General features: G+C 33.1%; 1 protein-coding gene across 1 annotated transcript; it reads left to right on the top strand.

Moving 5' to 3' along the window:
- Nucleotides 1–411: 411 nt before the first annotated feature.
- Nucleotides 412–11,883, top strand: LOC129230134 (uncharacterized). Its single transcript, XM_054864539.1, has 3 exons — nt 412–442; nt 5,408–6,198; nt 11,860–11,883. Exons 1-3 carry the CDS (start codon nt 412–414, stop codon nt 11,881–11,883), a joined length of 846 nt encoding a protein of 281 aa, XP_054720514.1.
- The last annotated feature ends 845 nt before the right edge of the window (nt 11,884–12,728 follow it).

The following is a 12,728-nucleotide window of genomic DNA, read 5'->3' as shown; positions in this document are numbered from 1 at the left end:
AATAAAACTTTTACTTAAATTCATTTCTTTGTTAACATGATATGGTTCAGTTCTATAATGCCATATACTTGTGTTTTTATCATGTAAATCTAACTTTGTTTTGGAAAAATTATTCAGTCATAGGAAATGGTACACACGGGTTTAGCAAATATAAAGTGCAATAGTGTATGTAAAAGAAATATTCATTTATTCTTAAATTGCTGTGTTTCTAATCATAATGATGATTTTAGAGCGTGTTCACTTATAACCAGACACATGCATATGAACACATTTGCATGCATCATTGAGAAGGGATAAAAGATAGAGAGAGTGAGTTGTTCGATTCTTGAGGACAGGATCCTGAAGTCACGTGATGTGTTTCAAAGTAAAGTGTTGGACGAAATCAGGTCTGTTTAACGGATTTCACGAAAAATGTGTCTCCCATTCATCGAAGTTGAACCATGTGAGTTCAGACCTTTGCCACAGCTTTTCAGAAGACAATGATTTGACTTGCTCCCTCTAGTTACGAATTCCTGCTCTAAGATATGCATGTGCTCATATAGTTTGATTGTTATATAGCAGAGTAAGATAAGATGACCAGATTTGCCCCCCCCCCACCTCCCCCTTTCAAAGAGACACAGAAGAATTTTATGCTATAGTGTGCTAAATAAAAAAGAAAAAAATTTGAATTGTAATGTCTCGGATTCAAATCATGTTTTTTGCAATGATGAATTGGAATAGGTGTGTGTGTGTCTGATTCTTCACCACTTGGTGCTGCAGCGGTATTCACCCTCTTGTAGACTTTGCCTTAGTGAGCATCAGGAAACCCACTGCTGTGGTACATAAGGGGTTGGCAGTTTGCCAATTTGAATGAGGAACCATGAATGGATAATGAAATCCAAAAAGATTTATATGACAAATGGTCATTGCAAAAACAAGAGTCCTTAGTCCTTACTATATAAAGAACAGAAATGAACATATTAAAAAGAAGAACTCATGTCCTGTTATACTTTCTGCAGAAGAAATTTCTTCGAGTACATTTGAAGTTTTTTTTTAATTCAATTCTTTTAATACACTTGAATATTGATAATGCATTCCTCATGTTTCTATCCCCAAATTTTTTTGCAGAGTCATAATAATAGCTACTTTGACATTCTTTTAATTTTTCAAGTGTGATTTATAAAAAACAGCTAGGTTGGCTAGTCTATGAGCTAGATTTTGCTTTTTTTTTTTTTTTTTGTCTTAAAATTCTGATAACAAGGAACGGAATTTTAAGTTTTCCCATGTGCGTCATACCTGTAGTTTTTCTTATTTTACTGGATTGTTTTAATATTTTTACACTTATGCGACTAATTTGATCACTGTTTGTTCTATCATCAGTGTTCGAGTTTCAAAGGTTTTGCCCCAAACCTCAATTTATTACGAGAAATTTGATAGCTTTCAGAAAACGGGAAATTTCTGTGTCCTATGCAATGTACAAAGACAACGAGACAGGCTGCATGAAAACAAAATGTATGGTTGCCTTAGTCAAAGAACACTTTTTTCTAAGGCAATTTTGTCATGGAAAAGGAGTTTTTTTTAATTTTTTTTTTTACATATGCATACAAAACACAAATATTTGGAATAATGTTTTTTTTTTTTAATTTTAGAAAATATGCTGAATTAAGAAAATTCAGTCATTGATTCAAATCAAATTGAAGTGCATAAAGATACTTAGCATTTCAATTTTTTCAGGTAGTAAAAGCAAAGAAAAACACTTTAAGTAAATTTATCCAAAAACAAACAAAAACAACTTCTGTACAGTTATATGTTAAAACGTTCATTTTTCAAAGTTAAGAAGCAATTGCCTCCTTAATGACAGAACAGGAGGAAGGTATATTTGTTTTTGTGCTGAAACTTAGTTGAAACTTCACGGGGGCAAGTAGAGCATATTTGAGAAGCACAAAAGAGATGTCATATCACCAGTAACTTAAGAGGCAAGGAGCAGTGCACTCCTAAAAAATACCCGCAAGAAAACAGTGTTAGGAAAATTAATTGGAGTAAAACAAGGAATTATTTTTATTTTATTCTTATGATGCTAGGGAAACCCATTCAAGATTATCAAGGGGCAAGTAATTTCTTACTGCTGATTGGCAGATATTATGAATATTTTAAAAAGACTCATAAATCTAGAAAATTAAGTTAAAAATAATTTTAGATTGATTAATTAGTATGTGTAGTTTTTTGTTGTTAGAAAAATCATTTAAAAGCAAAAACAAAATATGTAAGCCAGAAAATTATTTGGGATTTTACAAATATTTGTTTAGTATCTATTACTAGCAAATCATTCTAGAATTTGGATCTTGGCCTTCATTACTTGAATTAAATGCAGGTATCCAAGGGTTGGAAATCTAAGTGCAAATAAAAAAAAATGTTGTAAAATGCAACTCTCTATGTCTTAATTCTAGCCCTTTTTTCTTAATGTTAAATTATTTTCAAAAAAATGATGTTTGTATTAGACAGTTTATAAAAATGTATTAATGTATTTTAGATAATTTAAAAAATAATTTTCAAATCAAACAAACATTATTTGCTGTGTGGTGGTTAGAAAAAATATAAATAGTGAGTCAATCATAAATTTCAATGATTAAAAAATATCCATACATTTCAGGGCTTGCATTTGAATAGGGCAGTCGCAAGTGACGTCATGCTGTGAGACAAACAAAATCCATGTGCTGATGACAACTAAACATGCTGGAATCAGATCATTCGATTTCGATCTTTCGCCAAGTTGGTTTGCATTGCTTACTTTCCGCATCTGATTTATTTTTCTATTTTTATTAGCTTTGTAAATTATTACTTATTAGTCTATTTTTAGTTATTAGTCTATTATTAGTTATTAGTCTATTATTTGTTATTAGTCTATTATTTGTTATTAGTCTATTATATTAGTTATAGTCTTATTATTAGTTTTGTATTGTTTTGAGCAAAGCCTGCCTTTTGTGGCGTATTTGGCTGTAGCAATCGAGCTAATCGAGATGCAACAACATTCTTTAGATTACCTGCGGTGCTGACTAAAGGGTCAGAATTCAAAATAAAATTAAGTGCTGAACGTCGGGAACGATGGATAACCGCTCTTAAACGAGCAGACTTGACAGACTCCAAATTACAATGGTTCAGAATCTGCGGAGCACACTTTCTTACCGGTAAGTGAACTATCTTGATTAGTTTTTTTGCATGAGTAGTGTAAACAGTGTAATTTGAAAACATCAATGCTGTTGCTAGATTCTTAAACTAAAATAAAAATGACTGTCATAACCTCAAAAATTATTTACAATATCTTTTTATAATAAAAATGTATTGATAGTGAATGAAAAGTTCAGTTTTTTAATCTACCACCACTTTCCCCCACCTGACCCAACTCGGTCAATTTACCGACTACTCAGTACCATCGGCCAATACCGAGTAGTTGTAAAAAATTGAATATTGTTCAAGAGAGATTTTACAATCGACAAAAAGTGCAAGCATATTATATACTGCAATCATTTGCAATTGCTATATTCATAAAATAAGACTGTATTCTATGTATAAGTTGAAAAAGAAACACTTATAAAATATAATCTGAGTAAAAGTCAAGTACTTTTCTGTATCACATATTTGTGTAGGACAAGTTACTTTTGGTCAGAAACATTCTAAGGGACCCTTAAGATGAATATTCATAGACTCGTAACAAAAAACCCTTTCAATCGTATTGCAACCTAATCACTTGAAAACTTGACTGCGAATTTTTAAAACCTTGGTTTTGCAGATCCAAATTTTACCATAATTATAACAACGAAAAGAAGTAAAATTAAGTCGATTTTTAAGAGTAAGAAAAAGGTTGTGACTTTGGGTAAAGAAATACTTAGGGGAAAAAATGCTATTAAAATATTTTAATAATTGAAATTGTTTCACAAAATGTGAGATTAAAAATTTAAAGACATCTGACCGATATTTTTGTCGTATGTCTTTACATTCATGAGTTCACATTTTATGCACTGAAAAAAATATTCCTTGTAACACAAACATGTGACTGCAGTGTTCCTGCATATTTGGGCTTTTACCATTGCGTTATTTACTTTAAAAATTATTTGCGTTTATCGGACTAGAACTATAATAGATTGATACAATTTGTTTTAATTCCAACTTGATCAATCATACTTTTTATTTAATTGTTTATTGTTATTTTTTAAAATAACTTTCTTGTAAAAAAATTGACACAAAGAATAAATTTCTTAAATAATGTGTAATTAAAGTTCACCTGGAATTTAGTTTTAAATCTATTATATGGCCATAGAGGTCTATACTACTACTCCAATAAGTTCAAAATTCATCATGTGTGTATCGTTGGTTCTTAAAACATATTTGGTAGTCGATAACTCGGCAACTCAGTACTCGGCCGAGTAGTGAAAGACTGAGCGAAGTGCTACTCGGTATGTCTCTATCAAGGAAGGTACTTCCATTGTTCCACTTATAAATGTGTGCAACTACTATTGATGAAGAAAAAGATCATTTTCGATGCCTGCTCTGAAAATAATTCTGGAGAAAATGAGTGTAATTAAGGTTTGATATACTTACGCTTTTGAAAATAATTTTCTGACTGAGATAAGGTTTTGCAGTGGCGTGGCCAGGATTCTGATTTGGGAGGGGCCCAGCAGCGGCGCTACTAGAAAATAGTTTTTCTTTGGGGGGGGGGGGACATTAGAAAATGATCCCTGTTGATCTCATCTGATTAAAAGAGAGGGATCCAGGAGTTGTTCTCGGGAATTTTCTCAAAATTGTTGAATGAAAATGCAATTTCTTTTTGGACAAATTTAGGTTAGGGGAAAGAAAAGCTCAGCAGAAATTTGTAGAAACTAAAGCCTTAAAAATGCTATCATAGTTTTGCATTTATTGACGTTTAGGGTAAGGGATGGAGCTTGGGGATACTCCCCGACTGTTTCAAAAAAGAAAAAAAAACAGATCAAAATCAATTCCTCCTCCCTCTCCTGATGTTTTTTAAAACTGAAGATCTAAACACATTCGGAGACAAACGTAGAAAATTTTGCTTAAAGATTTATTTCCCCATTTAATAGGGGAAAGTCCACAGTGGTGCACACAAGAACTTTTCATAAGGTTCAGGATCGAAGCTCCACCGCCCTCATACCATGCTTTAATATATCGCGAAAACATTTTCTTTTGATTTTATCGATAGTCGGGAACAAAAAACTAAAAAATACAATATTGAAAAACTACTTAAAATTAGTTTATAAAAGAAATTATTTATAATAAATACTTTTAAAAAAACCAGAAAGCTGAAAAATGTATGTATTATTAGCAGTTTAAAACACTAACTACTAGTTGAGACATATTCAAAGCATTTTTATCTGATGCTTTAATTTTGTATTAATAATTTTATTTCTGATTTCAGGCAAGCCCTCTGCTTTGGAGGACAAAGATAATCCAGATTGGGTCCCATCGGTGAATCTTGGTTACGGTTCCTCCAGCATTGATTGCTCGAGGTATAAACGAAGGATGAAAAGAAAAGTTTGTTCTCTTGCTGAGGATCTTGCAGAAAGCGGTGCTGCCGACAATAATGATACCGAGTCAAATCATAAGGATGTGGGTGTCCTAACTGATGTATCAATGAAAGATTTAGATCTGCAGCAACAGGTTTTTCGAGACATGCAGTTGGAACTTTCAAAAGTGAAAGACAATCTCAAAAAGATAACGTTAAATGAAGATTCCTTCAAAGATAATGATGACAAGGTAAAATATTTCACGGGATTGCCTACTTATGCATTGTTACTTATTATTTTTGATGTGGTTCAGCATCATTTAAAAGAAACGCCACAGTCTGCCTTAAGCAAATTTCAGAAACTTTTGCTCACCCTCATGCACCTAAGGCTGACTTTCGACTTTACGGACTTGGCATACAGGTTTGGAGTGTCGAAATCAACATCCTCCAGAGCATTTGAGGATTGCTTATATGTCATGCACGAACGATTTAGTCGCATGGTTTCCTGGCCTGAAAGAAGTGATTTGGTCGAGAAAGTGCCATCCTCGTTTTTAGATGCATTTGGCAAAAAAGCAACAATAATCATAGACTGCTTCGAAATCAAGATAGAAAAGCCTTCGAATGTGGTAGCTGCAGCACAAAGTTACTCACATTATAAAAGCAGCAACACTGCAAAGTACTTAATAGGCATCTCACCTCAAGGTGTAATAATTTTCATTTCATCAGCTTGGGGTGGGAGAACAAGTGACAAACATATTGTTCAGAACTCTGGTCTGCTAGAAAAGCTCCTTCCTGGAGACCTTGTTCTAGCAGACAGAGGATTTAATGTCAAAGAAGACGTAGAACTTTACTGTGCGGAAATAAAGATTCCTGCGTTTACCAAGGGTAAAAGACAGTTGAGTGCATTAGAAGTGGAAGCGACAAGAAATCTTGCTCATGTACGGATACATGTTGAACGTGTGATTGGACAGCTAAGGCAGAAATATAGAATTTTGAGTGATATCATGCCTATCACCCTTGTGAAAAAAACTATCCCAGACGCTCCTCCAGTCATTGACCAGATTTTGGTTGTATGTTCTGCGCTGGTAAACTTCATGCCATCTGTCATACCTTTTGATTGATTTTATCTATAAATGTTGATTATAATTATTACTAAAACAGTTGTTAATGCTGTATATTATGTATTAAAGTAATTCACAAATACAAATTGAAAAGTCATTTTATTTTTCAAGACATTCATGTTTAAAATGGTTTTAGATGTGTCATGTAAAAAACAGGCAAAAATAAAATTCATAACAATTTTAAATATTTTTTATTTAAAACTTGGTATTAAAAAAAAAGAAAATTCCTAATTTTTAACATTTTTACTAAGTATTGTCAGCTTGGAGATTCACACAGATCAGGAACTAATGATTTGTATTTAGGATTTCAAACATTTCAGTATTAGAATGGAGAAAACTATTACAGGGCATAAAACCCACGTTTAAAATCTAAGGGAGATTTTTTTTTTATTTCTGAGGAAAATTTTTGTGAAATTATTAACGCCAATTTATTGAATCAACTGCCGTAATGAATCAAATTGTCAAATACAGAATAAAATCCAGTTTTATTGGATTTGCCACTTTGTGGAATCGAAGCTATTTAGAGCAAACGTAATTCATCCGAAGCCACTGTATTTAGTTCCCAGGCAAAAGATATATCGTTAATTTCTAGATTTTACATACATTTCATATTTATAAACAATTAGTATTATTAGGTTTTTCTGTTTCCTGCTTCATATTTAAATGAGTTTGTAACAGCAAAGTTAATGTAATGCGTCATAAGATTTGAATTAGAGACGTACCGAGTAGCACTTTGACCGAGTGCTCGGCATTTCACTACTCGGCTGAGTAACTGAGTATCAATTATGTCATAAAAAGAACCACATACACATATGTGATAAATTTCGAACTTGTTGGAATAGTAGCATAGATGTTCTTGTCCATATAATAGTTTGTAAAACTAAATTCCTGCTGAAATTTAGTTACTCATTATTTAAAAAAATTGTCTATGTCGAAAATTTCGCAAAAACATTATTTTAAAAATAAATAAAAGGTATGATTAATCAAGTTGGAATTAAGAAAAATTATACCAATCTTGTGTAGTTCTAGCCCACCAAACTTAAATAATTTTTAAAAGCAAATAAAACAAATGTACAGGAACACTGCAGACACGTGTTTCTGCGTTAGAAGGAATGTCTTTTTCAGTGCATAAAATTAGAGTCCCTATATAGAAGCTTCGCTTCAGAGTCTCGCAATACGCGACCCTCCGCTCATTGGTCGAAGCCTCCAGTTTACCCCCGTAGACTTAACATGGAGCGTCCGAGAAGCTATCAAAAATACGCAAAATCCAATGAAATACAGCACTGAACAACTCTTTTGCTGTTTGTTATCAATATACGGATATTTAATATATATGCATGTGCAACTTTTTCTGGAAAAATCCCTTTCTTTATTTTTAAATCTTATTATTTGTGTTTCGGTAGTGAAGAATCCATACTGTTTATGCTTATTTTTTGCTCAATATCCTTATACAACCTGCTTATTTTGGTGCTATATGGTATCTATGCATTCATTTTGTCATTATCACTTAATTATACCACTGTAAACGCAGTCTACTGTTTTAAATTTTGATTTTATATTCGTTTTTGTGTACGCTTAGCTTGGCAAGCTTTTGAATTCGTTTGGCGACAGCAATGCTCGCCAAGGTTTTGCAGCGTACAAAGAGGATTTAAATTAACGTTTTGTCACTTTCTTATTAACAGGGGCCAATCCAGGATTTTTTTCTCGCTACCTATTTTTGTGAAAGTATTGCATCATTCTATTTTTTTGAAAGTTTTTTTTTTATATGTAAGAATTGTTTTTCTGAATTTTTAGAGGCATCATAATTTTTGTAAAAGAAAAGTAGAATAAGTGAAATTTTAGTTCCAAAAATGTAAATGTCATCTAGCATTATTTTTAACAGGTTTTGTTTTTTGGGGAGGGGGGAGGGAGCTAAAAACCTAAGAAATGCAAAAAATACCATCGTAATTCCAGCTTAAAAAGCTATGTACTGTGTACAATATAGGAAATTACGAGAAAAACGGTTCCCGAAAACAGATGTTAAAAGATTGAGATAATATTACTTAATAAACTTTGGCGAGAAACAGCTAAAAATTAGTTTAAAATACTACAAAAAGGTTGCTATTTAAGTGATTGTTCATAAACTTGCTTAGAATTTTATTTTATGAGTAAATTTTGTTTTAAACAGAGAAACAAATTTTATATTTTGAAACGCACGTTTACACGATGTCAAAGCCGGGTGAAATTTCTTATTATTTTTTTTTTTTGAATTTTAACTGGTTTATTTTGAACATTTATTTGATTTTATTCATAAAATAACCCTAGAGCAATGAAATTTGACTATTCATGCAATTATGAATAATGTCGTTTCTATTGATATCGAGATGACGACGCTCTATACAGTAGAAACGATATACGATATCGAGAAGATCAAACGATATATGACGATGACGCTACGATATCGTGTGCTACTTGGGTTAGCAAAATTCTTTATAATAAAACGAAGCGACCCAAATTTAAATTTTACAAAAATATCTCCCTTTGTCATCAATAAAGCCTTAAGTCATCAAATAGCTGAATTTCAAACTGTTGAAAAATTACGAAATGGCGAACTTTTAGTCGAAATTAAGGATACCCAACAAGTTTCAAAAATAATGTCAATAAAACAAATTGGATCATACCTAGTTACTGTCTCAGAACATTCAACATTAAATTTTTCACGCGGCATAATTTCTGAACCTGATCTTCTCTATACCTCAGATAATCAGGCACTACGCATCTGCACAGGCGCCTTCCGAACCTCACCTATCAATAGTCTCCATATTCTTGTTCATGAACCATCTTTAAACAATAGACGCCTCAAAATTTCCTTGAACTTCTACTTCAAAATAAAACCTTATACTGATCACCCTTTACACCTTCATATTTTTAATCCATCTAATGTTGTCTTATTTCTTCATCGTCCTTCTGCAATCCCAATCTTTGGGATCCGAATGCGTAATGTTTTCTCAGATTTGCAGCTGACGGATTTCAATACTCTCAATACAATAGAACTAATTGAGCCATGGTGTGAAGTAAATAAATCTACTATCAATGACCTCGCTAAATTCCCTAAAGAGACTACACCAAATGCAGTTTTCCAGCAAGTATTTTATGATACAAAAAGCAAATATTCGGATTATGAAGACATTTTTACTGACGGATCAAAAGCAAACGATCACGTCGGCTTTTCTACAATAGTTGATGGTAACGTAACGGCAGAAAAATTAAACCCATCTTGCTCTGTATTTACTTCAGTAATAAAAGCCATATATACATCTCTTCAGTCAATTGCCCAATCCAGTTACAAAAAATGGGTGATATACACTGACCTTTAATAATGCAGTTTTTTTTTTTTTGTCTTGCATAAGATCAATAAATACTGACTGAATTTCTTCAATAGTCCAGAACAGGCCTGTCGTTTCAATATTTAAAAACGTGGAATCTCTTCAGATAATTTTTAACTTTGAAAAAATTATGCACAGATTGTACACCCCATTTCTTTTTGGCCATATGTTTTGCTCAGTTAACACCGAACTTCGCCAAACTTGCGGGAAGATTTTGATTACACAGATTATTGGCAATTTTTCCAATTGCCGGCAAATTTTTTCACAAGAGATGAATGAAAAATTTACTTGGATTGATGTATTCAAAATACTTGTCTGAAATTTGCAGACTGGCCAGACTTTCAACTTTCCCAAACTTTCAAAATACACTTTGGAAAAGTTTTGGTTAAAATTGTTCTTCCCTTTCTACCAACTCCAAGAGTCGCAACAGAACAAGCTTAACATTTAATAACATGTAAAATCCTGTGGGGATTAAATACAATAACAGTCTGAAACTTCCCTTACTTGGCATTTTGGCACAATTTCAAAAATCATCAACTTTTCGGTTCTGATGTTGGAATTGTTTCAGATGTTTTTTTTTTTTTTTTTGCAGGAGGGGGGGGGGAGAGTGACAATATGGTCACATTAAGGTAGTTGGTAACAACTATTCAATCAGAAATTTATAAACGAGAGAATATGTATTCCCTATTTCTCAAAGTCAGCAGCGGAGAGCATTCTTCAGATTTTCCTAACACGGTTTATGCATATTTCGCAAACTTTCAAATCATGCCAAAACCAATCAACTTTAACTAATAACCTGAATTGATTGACAGAATCTACATCAACGGGAGCGGAGCAGAGGTAAAAGCTAGTAATTAATGAAAGTATGTGGGCCTTAACTAGTTGCAACAATATACATTACATGCACTATCAATGAGTTAAAGAATGTTAAGAGTGAATGAAAAATGTGCTACTTTTAATTTAATGTCTAAAACCGTAAGATAGAGGAAAAAATATCAAACACACAAATAAAAATTTATGAAACATACCTCATAAACTTTCATTAAAAGGTCTTCATCCTCCTCGAAAATTGTGCACAGAATTGTTATAATGTGCAAATGAATGGGGGCTAAATCTGAATTTTTGTTTTTGTGAATAGCATACTCCATCAGATCGGGCAACTTCTCTTTTATCGCTTCTTGAAATTTTTCCCTGAGAGGGAGCCCAACTAGGTTATCTCCGTGAGCGAAAATTTTTTTTCTCTTTGCCAAGAACGGCCATTCGCTCAAAATGCTTTTTATTGAATGCTTCACATTAATCTGGAGCCTTTGGGAGACATATGTCTGCTCCATATATTGTTGGACTTGCTCCCAATCAGGGTTTACTTTGAAAAATTCATTTTTTAGTGCAGTTTTTTTCTCTGCTTGGGTTTCCTCATTCTTGCCCTCAGGAAAATCACTTGGCTAGTAATTTATGCAGCCATAGCTGTCAGCAAACCGCTTTGGTGCAGTCAAAGAGCAAGTTGCGGAAGCTTTTCTTTTGACTGCACCAGTTGACCTTTGACAGTTTTTAACTCTAGCAATTAGCTGACAGAGCAGGCTGCCATGTCCCAGGCCAATGGAATCTTTCCCCATGGTGTCCTTGAAGGACTGGGGAAACCTTCTGACAACCTCCATTGCTAGAGGCTCCAAGTGTTTTTTTCTGGGGGCGGGAATGAGGTCCATCGCAGCGGCAACAATCATTCTAACTACTTCCCTTCTTTCTGGTGGAGTGGGAATTTGTCCTTTCTCTAGCTTGGAGAGAAGCTGTTTGAGGAATCTGTTGATTGGAAGTATCTCTAACAATGATTCCTCATCCAAATTTGTTCTTGGGATTAATTCAGTGATTCTTATCTCACTAGATGAAGATGATACAAGGACTGTGATTTAAAAGAAATTGCTAAGGAAACTAAAAAGAAAAGAATTGAATGAATGTAAATACTACATTTTAACATGCGGAAGTAATTGTGAATTTTTATTACCAGAGAAGCAATGTCTGATAATAGTTGTTCAAGCAATGGTAATGTATATGTGACTCGTCATCTACCAACCGCGAAGTGATTAAAAACCCACAGAATGAAATTAATGCAATCCTTACATGTACCGTATAATTACACAAATTTCAACACAAGTATTTGCATAATACTGAGGAACGTCAGAAATCCGAGCCTGGAAAATCCGAAATTACTGATAATATGAAAAGCTCGTTAAGTGAAGGCGTAATATTAGATTAAGAAAAAGAAAAAAAAATCAATAAGTACGATTAAACTTTAGTAAGTTTTTTAATGGCAGGTACTTTTAGCAAATATTTGAATAGCATATATAATACAGCTCCATATAATATTATGAAGAACTGAATTTGGTAGTCTTACTTCATATTATTCTGTTCGTACTTGCTACAATATTCTTGATACTATATCGCAGAGATGACGTACTAAGCACTCATATGCTTTATCAGAGATAAATCTACTTAAAAACTAACTGAAAAGAAAGACTTAGAGATCACTATTAAGCTATAAATAACAGTTTTAATAGACACCTGGCGGTGGATCTTCAAAAACCCAAACTCTCCTCGACCCATAAGCTGGATTTGAGAAAGATGTTTTTTCACTAGTTATTTCTAGCTCTTTCCAAAGTGTAGCAGAACCAGCGATATCCGTAACTACGTGGATGTCATTTTTCTCCCATGCGGTGATGATTTCAAAGAGCAAGATTTTCGCCATCGTCTTTT

The sequence above is a fragment of the Uloborus diversus genome, chromosome 9 (genome assembly GCF_026930045.1).
Source record: "Uloborus diversus isolate 005 chromosome 9, Udiv.v.3.1, whole genome shotgun sequence".
NCBI classification, from domain to species: Eukaryota; Metazoa; Arthropoda; class Arachnida; order Araneae; family Uloboridae; genus Uloborus; species Uloborus diversus.
The sequence above is the reverse complement of the archived record's forward strand: the minus strand, read 5'-3'. Positions and strand labels throughout refer to the sequence as shown.

Excerpts from the sequence above, each read along its gene's own strand:
- LOC129230134 (XM_054864539.1), top strand. The coding sequence starts at position 412 with ATGTGTCTCCCATTCATCGAAGTTGAACCAT. Across the intron at positions 443-5,407 it reads ATTCATCGAAGTTGAACCAT|GCAAGCCCTCTGCTTTGGAG; the intron begins GTGAGTTCAGAC and ends TTCTGATTTCAG. Across the intron at positions 6,199-11,859 it reads TAGGCATCTCACCTCAAGGT|ATGAAGATGATACAAGGACT; the intron begins GTAATAATTTTC and ends TTATCTCACTAG.